General features: G+C 41.7%; 1 protein-coding gene across 1 annotated transcript in view; it reads right to left on the reverse strand.

Annotated features, from left to right (window-relative positions):
• Window positions 1–5: 5 nt before the first annotated feature.
• LOC107300413 (trichohyalin) overlaps window positions 6–13,859 on the reverse strand; it is a gene marked incomplete at its 3' end in the record, with an annotated part of 33,455 nt that continues 19,601 nt past the window's right edge. The window contains exons 4-7 of the mRNA XM_029286997.1: window positions 11,153–11,317; window positions 6,453–6,521; window positions 3,586–3,768; window positions 6–1,223 (exon numbers count right to left, since the gene is read on the reverse strand). Of these exons, the coding sequence (XP_029142830.1) occupies window positions 6–1,223; window positions 3,586–3,768; window positions 6,453–6,521; window positions 11,153–11,317 (1,635 nt within the window). The remainder of the gene's footprint in view (window positions 1,224–3,585; window positions 3,769–6,452; window positions 6,522–11,152; window positions 11,318–13,859) is intronic.

Raw genomic sequence — 13,859 nt, forward strand, 5'->3', positions numbered from 1 at the left:
CTCTTTTGTTCTTCCTCCCGTTGTCTCTGTAGTTCTAGTTCACGTTGTCTCTTTTGTTCTTCTTCCCGTTGTCTCTGTAGTTCTAGTTCACATCGTCTCTTTTGTTCTTCTTCCCATTGTCTCTGTAGTTCTAGTTCACGTTGTCTCTTTTGTTCTTCCTCCAGCTGTCTCTGTATTTCTAGTTGACGTTCTTTCTTTTGTTCTTCCTCCCGTTGTCTCTGTAGTTCTAGTTCACGTTGCCTCTTTTGTTCTTCCTCCCGTTGTCTCTGTAGTTCTAATTCATGTTGTTTCTTTTGTTCTTCCTCCCGTTGTCTTTGTAGTTCTAGTTTACGTTGTCTCTTTTCTTCCTCCTGCTGTCTCTGTACTTCTAGTTCACGTTGTCGCTTTTGTTCTCTCTCCCATTGTCTTTGAATCTCCAGATCATGTTGTTTCCTTGCTTCTTCCTGATATTGCCTTTGGACCTCGAGTTCACATTGTCTTTTTTGTTCTTCCTCCCGCTGTCTTTGTAGTTGTAGTTCACATTGTCTCTTTTGTTCTTCCTCATGCTGTCTTTGGACCTCCAGTTGAAATTGTCTCTTTTCTTCTTCCTGTTGTTGCCTTTGGACCTCCAGTTCACCCTGTCTTTTTGCTTCTCCCTGCTGCCTTTGTGCCTCTAGTTCTTGTTGTTTCTTCTTTTTCTCCTTCTGCCATTGCATGTCCACTTCATGTGGTTTCTGCTCTTCCTGCTGTCCTTGTGCCTCTAGTTCATGTTGTGCCTGTTCTTGATCCCTTTGTTTTTGTTCCTCAAGATCCTGAGATTTTTTTGGGATTTCTGCCTGCAATTTTTCAAGCTCTTCTCCATCCCTTCCCTGTTTTCCTTGTTCTTTTAGGCCTTTTGCCTGATGATCTTGATCTTTTTTCTCTTCCATTTGATAAAGTTGTTCTTCCTGAAGTTGCAGTTTTTTCCCTACTTGTTCTCCTTGGACTCCCTCAAATTCTTGACATCTTTTGTGTTCCATAGGGCTTTTGAATTTTGCTTCAGCCATTTCTTCCTTTTTCCCTGCCTCAAGTTTTATCCAGTGGTCTTGTTTTCGTTTTCCTTCAGTTTTCTGTTCCTGGACTTTTCCATGCTGGATTAACTTCTCTGGTCTGTAATAGCTATCATCTTTTGTCATTTTATCTTCAGTGCCCTGCGATTCTAGGATGTCTTGTCCAAAGTCAGTTTCAATTAAACTTTGTACCTCCTAGTATTGGGAAATAAAAATAGAAGTAGAAGGCTATTATAATCCCATTCCTATTTTAAATAATTCATTGTAATGAATTACAAGTAGTCCTCGACTTACAACAGTTCATTTAGTGACTATTCAAAGTTATAATGGCACTGTAAAAAGGGATTTATGACTGTTTTTCACACTTACAACTGTTGCAACATCCCCATGATCATATGATCAAAATTTGGGCACTTGACAACTGGTTCATATTTAGGACAGTTGCACTGTGCATGTGATCACCTTTTGTGATCTTCTGACAAACAAACTCAATAAGGAAGCCAGATTTATTTAAGGACTGTGTACAAACTTAAAAACTGCAGTGATTCACTTAACAACTATAACAAGTTGTAAAATGGGGCAAAATTCACAACAACTGTCTCACTTAGCAACAGAAAATTTGGGCTCAATTGTGGTCATAAGTCAAGGACTATCTATATTTGTTTTTATAAAAGTTAGTCATATATTGCAACAATGTTAATGTATTCTATATAACATTTCAACATGTATAGAATAGATTAAGGTCTAGCAATTTGTCTCATGTTGATTCCATCCAGGTTTCAGGCATTTTGAACTGCTATTTATGGAAATACCTATTTTGGGGGGGAAAACCAATTAGCATTCTACCATTTAGAAAATGTATCCATTCAGAAATTCACTATTCATCTAAGAAAGTTGCAGGATATGTAACAGGCAAGAGCTTGTATTCAAAGATATAAGGAATGACTCCCAGTTCTGGTGTATACTTGCACAAAGAACTGCAGGACGACAATGGTATAGTAGTGTAAATGTTGAAGTGAAATGGAAATAAGATATAAAACATGCAGATGACAATATCTTATCTGGCAAAAACCCTTGTTAATTACATACACTAGTATTGGTGAACTAAGCAGTCATTGTTATTACATTTCATTCTCACCCAACAACATGTACAATTTGTTCTACTTCAAATTTATCTATAACAAAAGATAAAGGTTTATCTCAGGGGTCGGCAACCTTAAACACTCAAAGAGCCACTTGGACCTGTTTCCCAGAGAAAAGAAAACACTGGGAGCCGCAAAACCTATGTGCATATGCCTGCGTGCACAAGGGGAGGGGAACTTGATTGAAGAGTTTAATTAAAAAGAAATAGAGGCTGCTGTGCATGAGTTCTCTCTCTCTCTCCCCCCGTCCCTTCATCCCTCCCTGTCTCTCCCTCCCTCTCTCTCTGTCTCCCTCTCCCTCTCTCCGATCTTCTGCTCAGGAGAGAGAGAGAGAGAGAGAGAGAGAGAGAGAGAGAGAGAGAGAGAGAGATGCTGCTTCCTGTTGAGACGCAGCAAAGGCAGGAGCCCCGCCCAATAAGCTTGTCAGCTTGTCCGAGAACAGCGTGAGGCCACTCTCTTTTTTACACACACACACACACACAGAGAGAGAGAGAGAGAGAGAGAGAGAGAGAGAGAGAGAGAGAGAGAGAGAGAGAGAGAGAGAGAGAGAGAAGGGAAGCGCAAGTGCCTCTCTCTGTCTCTGTCTCTCTCTCTGCAAATGACGGAGGAGACTGGGAGCCGCAGGAGAAGGCTCAAAGAGCCACATGCAGCTCCGGAGCCGCGGGTTGCCAAATTGCTCAAGATTCTTTGAGATTTTGCCCAACAGATTTATAAAAGTCTCCACTCCAAAAAAATGTTTGTAGCTCAGGGTTGAACTGTGGACTCCTTGCTACTCTCTGAGCTTGGTGGTTTGATTGTAGTCATTTCATTATCAGTCATTTCATTATCATTATCAGACTAGGTAACATAATTAGTACTACCAAATGTTAGTACTAATTAGTACTAGCAAATAGGGTTTGCCACCTATTTATAGTAGCTTGCCCTACCAGTATAGGGGGGATTAGAGAATGCTAATAATTCCTTGATTAGGGAATTATTTTCTGTTAAGATTGTTTGTCTGGGGTTAATCCCTGCTTATCTGGTTGCTGGTTGCTGTGGAGGAAGCTGTTTTTGTTTCCTCCTTAGTGCTTTATTATCTCTTTTAAATGGTGTATAAATATTGTTTATCTCTATAGTATATACATTTTTTAAGTCTATGTACATTTCTTTTACAGATGAATAGGAAAAAGCATATTGAGAGCAAGTCAGTAAATAAAATAGCAGAACCTGACAGTTATGACATTATTTCTGAGAAATGATCATCCTATATAGCAGGGCAGAAAATCTCCCAAATGGGGTGAGGTAAATTTACATCCATGAATACCAGCTGAAGTGTAATACTGAAAGATTCAAAGGTTAAGCCATATTGTTAGAAGTGCTCTGTGTCTTAAAATCAGCAGCTAAAATTCAGACCTCCATAGCAATCAATTCAATACCTTTGACAATCTGTGCTTTTTGGAAACCCTCTGGTTCTTTGGCCTGACTGAGAGTTTGTGCTTTGCTGCGCTGTTGTCCAGGCAAGCGGTGGCCAAAGGGATGGCGTCAAGGTTGACGGTTTCAATGGTTCCAGAAGGGGAATGGTGTCTTTTTGGCCGAGATGACACTTTGACAGGGGTCACCTAGAGAAATCCCAAGAAAAAGGAAAAATGAGGGGAAGAGCTGAGATCCTATATTTAAAGCAAAATGAATTCCAAATCCAGTAATTACTCCAGAAATGAATTCAAAGCCAGGTTTGGCAGTTTCTCTTATTGCTTTCCTTCTTTATTTTTATAACTTCCTGTGCCCCCAAATGGCCTTGATAAGTCTCAGAGAGAGAGCTAGCAACCAGATGACTGCCAGGAATATAAACCCTTCCATTCCCCACCATTCCGTCAGAACTGAAGCAGCTTCTTGGATGAGAAGCAAAACATCTTCAAAGAAAAGACAAAGAAAATCCAGTTGCCTTTTGAAAAAGCATCTTTGGGACAACCATGACCTGGATGACTGAGAATCTCTGTAAAACACTAACTCTATGATTTGACAGAGGGCACCTTTTTTCCCCTCAGGACCACACAATATGGTTTTTCCCCCCCTGAGCTCTCAAGCTCCAGACTCATTGCAATTAAAAGGACTGGAAAATGCATTGGCACAAAACTCATTTCGGCTGAACCAACTTTCAAGAGACTTTCCTTGGATGAAAACTGATTGTTTTGTCACCATGAGTTAACTTCTTCTAAACACCTTCTTCAGTGTTCTTCCACAAACTGAAAAAACAGCAAGGGGAGTGGATTGGAGACCTTTCCCATCATAAATGCCTACCCCTGTGACTGCACACTTAAGAGCTGGTATCAGGCAAGTATTTCTTTGGCTTTCAGGACAGCAAATGTATGACAAAAAGGGCGCCACTTGAACATTCCCCCTGTTAACAAAGCCATGTGACAAAAATCTCTTCAGAATGTTAGCTTTCCCTATGAATGATGTTCCCATATTAATGCCTTACTAGTGAAGTTCTGAACTAAGCTGTGAAGGATCTCTATGCAGACATAGTCTACAATCAAGGTTACTTTGTCAAAAAAATCTGGACTACGACCTGAACAATAGTTTACATCTCAGTGATCCAGGAGGCACAGACGTTATCTGCTCTACTGTAGTAGCGTGGAAGCAAAGGAAAGAGCATGTCTTGGTATGGCTATGGACCAAAAGCTGAAGCTGAGGCAGAGTTTCATGCTATATTCCCAGTTATCCTTTTTATTGCAGCTTGCAGTAATTCTGTCATCACCAAATACTGTAATTCTGATCCATAGGACATTTGGAATTTTGAGACTATATCTGATATGTCTCCCCAAAGAAATGCCATGGGTAAATTCATCTAGTCACAAAATGGCAGCCATTTTGAGTATGGTCAGACCTGAAAGACTACTTTTGATAGCTCCCCAGAACAGTCTATACCAGAGATGGCGAACGTTTTAGAGACCGAGTGCCCAAACTGCAACCCAAACCCCACTTATTTATTGTCGGATGCCAGGTGGGCATGGCCCAGTGGGTGGGCGTGACCACTGGGTGGGCATGACTGCAGTGCTCATGGCGGACTGGGTGGGCGTGGCCACGGTAGGCGTGGCCACCTCGATGGTGCTTGTGGGGAGAGACGCCTGTGGGGGCCAGGCAGGGTTGGGGGAGATCCAGGGGGTCTCTGGCAGATGGGACGGTGGGCAGGAGGCTCGTCCTGCGGGGTGAGGCGAGACCAGGAAGGGGGCAGGGCAGGGGTGCCATTGCCGCAGGGAAAGGGAAGGCAAGGCAGGGATCGGGGCGGCGGCTGCCTGACACCATTGGCCCCCGCACACAGCAAGCGCATGGGGGCCAACTGTGTCCGTCAGCAGCCACAGCCTGCCGGCCCCTCAACTGGCATACTCTGAGGCTCCACAGCCCACTGCGAATACCAGGCCAGCCCTCCAGCAGCAGGCGGAGTAGGGGAGGGGGAATCTGGTATACCAGTTCCTTACCTCCACCCGGCTTGTTCCGTGGCCTCATGGCAGTGGCATTGGGCGCAAGGCAACAAACGGCTAGTTTCAGCGTGACATGGCTGATTGCTGCCAGCCGGGGCCATTTGCCGCCTCGCGCGTCATACCCAATGCCACTGCCATGAGGCTGTGGAACAAGCTGGGCGGAGGTAAAGAGCCTAAGGCGAAAAGGTTTTATAAAACCCAGCTTAAAAAGCCACTTGCCCAGGGACATTTTGATGCAGGTTGCTCATGGACGGGACTTAAGGCCTTGGACTTGGGCGACAACTGCGTCCCCACAGAGAGGGCTCTGCGTGCCACCTGTGGCACACGGGCCATAGGTTCGCCACCACGGGTTTATTTGGTTCAGGTTCTCTTCATCCTTGTTTTCTGAGCAGGTAGCCATACTTTCAAACAAAATATGGGCTACGGGCCGCCATTTGATTTTTTTTAATAATGCCAAGCCCATCCTAGAGAGAAAGATGCTAAAAAAAATAGCACTTTGCTTTGTAGTATGCTAACTTTTCATTTTGGGCGACTGGGTGGGAAGATGGTTAAAATAACTCAAAACTGAAAAAGCAAAATGCCAGGTGGTGCAAAGAAACTGATAGGAACCAACAGAAGGTCAACAGGCACAAGCAATAAATGTCATAAAATGTAAAGCCATACCATGGTTTTATATCTCAATGGCCTACAACTCCAGGTTCAAAATTACCTCAGTCTGAGTTGCCCATTAAGAAATGTGGTTAGACATTTTTGTGTAATTTGTTGCAAATTTTGAAGTGGCCCTTAAGAAATAAGTGCCATTAGTGTCTTATTTCTAATACCTTCTCATCTCTGTCACGACTTGTTTCACCCAGACTTGCGGGACTTAAGGAATCAAGCATCACAGCTGACTAGAAAAAAAAATATGAATATCATACAAAACTATTCCAACCAGATATATTGTAGATTCATACTTTCTAGAAGCACCAAATGCTTTTATATTACAGTCATAATAAGATCCTATTACAATGTTAATCTAATGCCATCTACATTTGTTGGACAAATTGGCTGAATAAACAGATTTGTTCCCTTCTTTTCCAGCAATTTTAAATCATGAGAAGAGAAAACTGGATTGCAAGCCTAAAAGGATGGTTGTTTTTCTATTTTTCATGCTTTACCTTTCATACAATTATGAAAAAACAACTGTAAAAAGTAAGGCGTATAAAAAAAACAATGAATTAATAAGAGGCTAATGAATGTTACTTATAAATGCAGGTGCTACATATTTAAGGGAGTGGGTCAACTGAGTGTGCATTATAATCCAAATATTCTCATCTTTCATTTTTTTAAAAAACAGCTAGTGTCCAGTCCTATCAAAAACTCAGGTTAAAGGCAAAACATGCATTTATTTTCTGTCTCCTTTATTAAAAAGCCTCTTCCTGTTTTGGGTGTTGTTAACCAATGTATAAACAGTCCTAGTCAAAGCTCTTATGCTGTCTGGAGAAGAACATTCCTAGAACATCTTTTAAAAAGTTTTCTCCAGTAGGAAGCATTTGATCTTCATCAATAGCCAAGAAATGTGGGGTTTTAGTGCAGTTATCCTTGGGCAATCATTTTTCTGAGGGATGGGGTATACAAACCGCAGGCCACACACAGTGTGCCAGCCCTATTTTTGTGGCCCTGGAAGACTTCTGTAACCATGCCACCAAAGCAAAATAAGGCACATAGTTTTGTCCATAGATGTCACTAGCAATACTCTCTGTAATCCTGAGAAACAGGAAAAGGCTTTAAAGATGAGATTATGGACCCCCAGGAACAAAGAGTTGTCAACCCCTGATTAAAGCCTTGTATTTCCTATCTTTGTTTCAGTTATTGATAGAATTCATTAGAATCTTTGTTCTGCTCCAGAATGTTTCACTAGAATTAGGTACAACCATCATTCCTTTTTACACAAGCGATCCATCTGTACAATTTTTCCAACTGTTGGCAAAGCAATAGGACAGTGAGCAGATCCTAGAAAAAGGTGGATTTGCCTTCAGGAATTGCAGGCATGGTTTTACGTGTTTGCCTGTGTGTTCTGGAGCATCCCTTGGCCTCTGAATCCAAAACACTGCACGGTTAAAACAACATGTTTCTATTGTTAGTGGTTAGTGGATTATATTAAAGAACTGACTGCACCAGTCAAAAAAATCAGAGCCTATCAAATTTCAGAATTTGCAGAGGCACACAGCGCATGAAGGAACATAAAGCTGTACGTCAACTATATAAAGTAATGCACCTAAGCTACTTAATGTTAAACCTACTAATTTTTCAAGTCACTGAATTGGTACCTACAGATTCTCTCCTGTTGCGGAGACACATGAACTCTTATTTTGCGTAATTACTTGTTAATATTTTCTAAGTTTAACAACATGTATTAACTACATTAGCCCTCAGAATTTAAAGTTACTTATCTGCCTTGAAAAGTCTCCAAGAACTTTCCTATGTTTCAGTAGATGTCATTCTAGCTTCACTGTGAAATACGTTGCTGTGACATGCTTATGTAATACCTCGTCCCCAGGGCTTCACAAGGCAAGTTGTAGAAAATAAAGAGAGCAGGAATGGAGGGGAAGAAAGAGTGGGTTAGATTGAAAAGAAAGAGAGAGTCTGTGAAATGTGCAGCAGCAAACAGGAGAGTAGGTGCTGAAGGAAAAGCAGAGAAGATGAAAATAAGAGAAGTCAGCAGAGCAATGAAAATAAGAAATGCAGAAGGAAGAGAAGAGAAAGTAGAAGAGTGACCCAGAAGAGACATAGACAAGAATCTTCAAAACTCTATTTACATGAGTCAACAGTACAGTACTTTGATATGCTCTAAAAGTCAATTAGACTCTATTATCCCTTAGAACTTTCTCAATCTATCAGTCTAGTTTAAAGTACACTTGACTTGAGATTGATCTAGACTGCTTTAATTTCAGATCTATCCAGACATCAAAATATTAAAAGTTTGTGAATCCAGAACAGTTTTTTTCAAACTTTTTACTCCGGAGGAATCCTTGAAATAATCTCAGAGCTCAAGGAACAACTGCATAAAAATTATCATACTTACAACTCACAGTACAAAATTTATTTATTTTTTAATCATGACTTCTTCTAGAACTTCTAGTGATCTCTCACAGAACCCAAGGACTCCTGAGAAAGTTTGATCTAGATCAGGGGTAGTCAACCTTGGCTCTTTTATGACTCGTGGACTTCAACTCCCAGAATTCCTGAGCCAGCTTAGCTGGCTCAGGAATTCTGGGAATTGAAGTCCACGAGTCATAAAAGAGCCAAGGTTGACTACCCCTGATCTAGATGTTGGAGAGAACTTTTCTCCAATCAGTAGCTACTATTTCTGGCCAATGTCTAAGGACAGATAACTTTATTTAATCAATAAATTGATATAGTCATCCATCTCAACGACTGACTTTAGGCATCAAATAATGGCAAAAAAATAAAAACAGATACATATAGTGTACACAAATTAAAATATACAGCAGCTGATAAGATTACAATGATCATCCACATAAACAGGAGACTGGTCCCTTCATACACTCGGGGACCCAAGTCTAAGCACAGAATCAGGTCTTTAGGGCCTTATGAAAGGACAGCGGGGTCCAGGGCCAAAGTGATCTCTGAAGGGAGAATGTTGTCAACTAATCATTTGTTTTGTATCATTTCAAGCTAGCCCATTACTGAGTTCCTGATCACACTGCTAGAATTCATCAGATTTGTGCCTAAAGAAGCATTTGCTTCCCTCACTGAGAAAATAGAAAGAAGATAAATGGTTAATGTGCCATGTACTTCTGGCTATGTACTGGAAACAATTTGTGGTTTCTTTTACATGAAATCTCAAGAAGCCATTTAAAGGAGAATACGAGAGGGAAATCAATGTTGAAATATAAAGACAAACCACTGAAAATGTTACATTAATCTTCATAGCAAGAATCTCCAGCCCCCTTTCCCATCGCATGCTGGCATAACAGGAGTTCTGTATTTGTGTCTCTTTTCCAACAGTCTGAGTACATTGCTAGAAGGCAAGGCTCTCCATCCATGGGAGCAAAGACCACTGCTTTGCATTCACTGGGTTTAAATGGCATTTCCAGTTCAGTGATAAAATACTTTGAATGTAAGAACCCACCTAACTTGATCACCAGAGGGTTCATTTTGCCCCATTGCTGATATTATACATCAGAGATGTCAAACTCAATTTCATTGAGGGCCGCATCAGCATTGCGGTTGCCCTCGGGGGGCCGGGTGGGTGCGGCCAGGGTGGGTGCGGCTTACTGGGTGGGCGTGAATGGAGTGGGTGTGGCCTACTGGGTGGGCATGGCCAGCTCTACATCGTTCGCGTCAAGGGTGCCTGTGGGGGCCTGGGCAGGAGTGGGACAGATCTGAGGATCTCTGGCAGAAGGGGGTGGGACCAGGGCAAGCGCCAAGGCATGGTCCATTTCTCCATTCCTCACAAAGGGTGACACTTCCCCAGCATGCACCCAGGGGGCAGGGCCGACACAGCACGGGCTGGTTCCTCGCTGTTTCTAGATGGCCTTGTGGAGCTAAGACTGAATGCATTTCAGCATAGATGGCCACCACAAAATTGTACATTGGCTCCCGGACAACCTGGGCCAGGGCCAAGGCAGCAGGGGCCGTTCCCTCACTGTTTCCAGGATGAAACCACTTCGCGGGCCGCATCCGGCCCCTGGGCCTTGTGTTTGACATGTCTGTTATACATGATCTGTAAACAGTGGAGACTTTAGAAGTGTGCAAATCAAGCACCTTTTCCAAGGTTCTACACATTAGGTAATTTCTAATGTTGGTGTAATTTCAGTATATCAGACAGAGATCCCTTTGAAGATATGGTAATGCTTGTAATGAAGATATAAGTTAAGAACAAAATGTATGGTTTGCTTGTCTATGGTTTGCTTTTATTTATGAAGTTTCATTCGTGTACTTTCATAGCTATGTCATGAGTTGAGAAATCAAAGAGTAAAATCAGATACATCAAACTGATGGGAAACAAGAATCAATCATATATAGCTTATGAGTAAATTTTAGAATATTAATAGTTTATTATGAATGAATTTATATTATTTTTAGTAATAATGTTTAATTATATTATTATTTTGCTGGTAAAGTGTTAAGATCTATCTATTTTGTAGAGTTAAAGTATGTATGAGACTTGATTGTAGTATATTTGGGTAATGTTATTTAATTTATGATTCTGTTTTTATAACCCTGTAACCAGCTCTGGGAAGCGGGGGGGAGTGGGTTATTGTATGGAAAATTATTTAAAACTTTTAATAATAAAAAAACAAGAATCAATCATATATGGAATTCTGAATGATATACTCTTCCCAAGATTCTAAAAACTCTAGGACTGCCATTGTCTGAAAGACTCCCAAAGGATGGATTTATTTGCAATACATAATTTAACATCCAGCTAATGTCACTGAACATCTTCTATACGCATAGGTATTAATTCATTTTGGAGCTTGGTAATTGGCTCCTCACCATTAAGTAGACTTACTTTATGGTGGTTCTCTGGAAGGACCACATCTGGTGGCATCACAGTCTCCATGGGGTTATTCAGCAACACATCTGCTTCCAAACTTGCACTAACTTCCCCAGGTGCTTTCACAGAAACTGTCATTTGTGAGGGTTGGCCAAATTTAATATTCTTGGCCAACTGTTGCTGAAAATCAAAATACAATTGTATATTAGACATGGAAGCAGGGACAGCGCTGTTCTTAATTAGATAGCTTGGGTTTAGCAATCAAGGGCATCATTAGGGCAGTGGTTCTCAACCTTTTTAATGCCGCGACCCCCAACCGGTCGTACGTCGAGGACTAAACTGGTCGTAAGTCGAGGACTAAACTGGTTGTAAGTCGAGGACTACCCAACCGGTCGTAAGTCGAGGACTTTCCCTGCCCGGGAGCGCCGCGCATGCGTGGTTCCGCCTCCTGTGCCGGCCGAGGCGTAGCTGGCAAGCGGCAGAGACGGAGCAGGCCGACCACCAGCTGGCCCAGCCCAAGGGAGGTAAGGCACCTGCCGGAAAAGGGGGAAAAAATGGCGGACAGCCTTGCTTGGCGACCCCCGTGAAATGGTCGATCGACCCCAAATGGGGTCGCGACCCATAGGTTGAGAACCGCTGCATTAGGGGCAAGAATGTCAAGATGGCCCCAATGTCAAGAGCCATGGTGGCACAGTGGTTAGAATGCAGTATTGCAGGCTAATTCTGCCAACTGGCAGCAGTTCGATTCTGAACCAGCTCAAGGTTGACTCAGCCTTCCCTCCTTCCAAGGTCCATAAAATGAGGACCTAGACTGTTGGGGGCAATATACTTACTTTACAGCTTAGAGAGGGCTGTAAAGCACTGTGAAGTGGTATATAAGTCTAAATGCTATTGCTAGTGCTATTACTAGGTGATAAAAGTCCCATCCCTTTTTTTTTTAGAAGTTTTGCATGGATCACACATGTAAAAAGCAGCTACAGCTTGAGATACACAATCACATTGGCTTTTTGACACACTGCCCCTGTACACATAAACATCTCTATTAGGAACAATGAGATATAAATATTAAAATGTTAGGTGAAAGAGAAAGCAGTTTCCACAAAAAATAATATAATGTGGGGCTCAACCATCCATACCGCCTTATCACTTTCAAGAAACTACTCTAGGTTTAAAAGGATTTTTCTAGTTACAATGTATCACATAATAGTTAGCAACCTGTCAGTTAAACTAACTTGAGATTGCCAGAGATTACCAGAATCTTAGAGGATCTCACAAGAAGGAGAAAATCTTGATTGATCAGGTTAGATTTCAATTTTCCCCAACTTTCACAAAAGGACACTGCAAACGTCTTGCGAGATTAGTCATTTTTAGCAATTTGGGACACGCACTTTTTCTTTTTCGGTGTCTAGAATTTGAGAATACAGACAGGCAGCCGGGCTTGGATCACAAATTGCAGTTCAGCTGATACGTCAGAATCGGACGATCACTCCATATTCTTCAAGCCGTGTCCACTCTTTCACTCTTTGTCCAACTTTCCTAATGTGGTACCCATACCTGATCCTGATACATTGGCATTTAACTTTTGGCATCCCAAGAGTAAGAGAAGATCTCTTCAGGTGGCTGTACACCTATATCCTGCTTCCTTGAGAACATCTTTTCCTTCTTTTTCCGCTACTTGACCTATTCATGGATATTTTCTCCTCCTTGTCGTTCTCTAGAAAACTACCTCTTGTTCCTAAGAGCTAATTGATCGTGTTCCCATAATCAGGGAACCATGGGCAGGTATATGACTTATATTTCTTGTTTCCCTGTATTTAATGTAAGGTTGAGCCTAATGGATCTTGTCTGCAAATATGTGAGTATAGACGTTTCATCTCATCTCATATTAAGCAATAGGCATTGCCAGCCACTGTTCATAGATGTCTTCAGTTATCTTTTTTTAGCAATGAGTTTCGGTACTTAAGAGGAATCCCTCCCCTTCCCATTATTTTTGGTGTCAAAAGGAATGAACAGGTGGACATGTACTTCTTGTAAGAATTAAACTGTCTTAGAATACATTGCATGGGCAAATGGGTACTTTAGTATTCCCATCTTCAAATTACTAGCTGAACCGTGCTCAGCTGGGAGAGGAGACACTGCCAATTATTTTTATTTTCTAAATTGCAGGGAAATTTTCCGCAAGGTCTCATCTTGCTGTCTGTCATCTGATGTGTGACAACGCATAGGAAATGAGCGCTCGAATAGAAGGGTAAAGAATTGCATGGGATTTTCAAAACAAGATACACAATGAAAAAGTATACAAATTTAGAACAGTTTCTTGTATTACACCAAGGTTTCATGATGCTGCCTGCTAGATTTAACCCTCAAAAATGGTATGACAAATAACAAATCGGATTTAATTGTGTGTGTATGTACGCATGTTGAGCTCAGTTCCTGATGACGGTATCCATGAAATCTTCCCAACAGAGCTGTATAATTGATTTGACACTTTCTTCTCCCAAAATTCTCTCTCTCTCTCTCTCTCTCTCTCTCTCTCTCTCTCTCTCTCTCCCCCTCTCCCTTTCTCTCTCTCTCTCTCCCTCCCTCTCTCTCTCTCTCCCTCTCTCTCCTTCTCCCTCTCTCTCTCTCTCTGTTTTTCCTACTTTTACACTTATTCAATAGCCTTGAAATTACCAGGTAATCCTCAATCCAAGCAATAACTTAACTCTGCTGAGTTCTGGAG

The sequence above is a fragment of the Protobothrops mucrosquamatus genome, unplaced genomic scaffold (genome assembly GCF_001527695.2).
Source record: "Protobothrops mucrosquamatus isolate PMUCROS unplaced genomic scaffold, P.Mucros_1.0 scaffold6990, whole genome shotgun sequence".
Taxonomy (NCBI): domain Eukaryota; kingdom Metazoa; phylum Chordata; class Lepidosauria; order Squamata; family Viperidae; genus Protobothrops; species Protobothrops mucrosquamatus.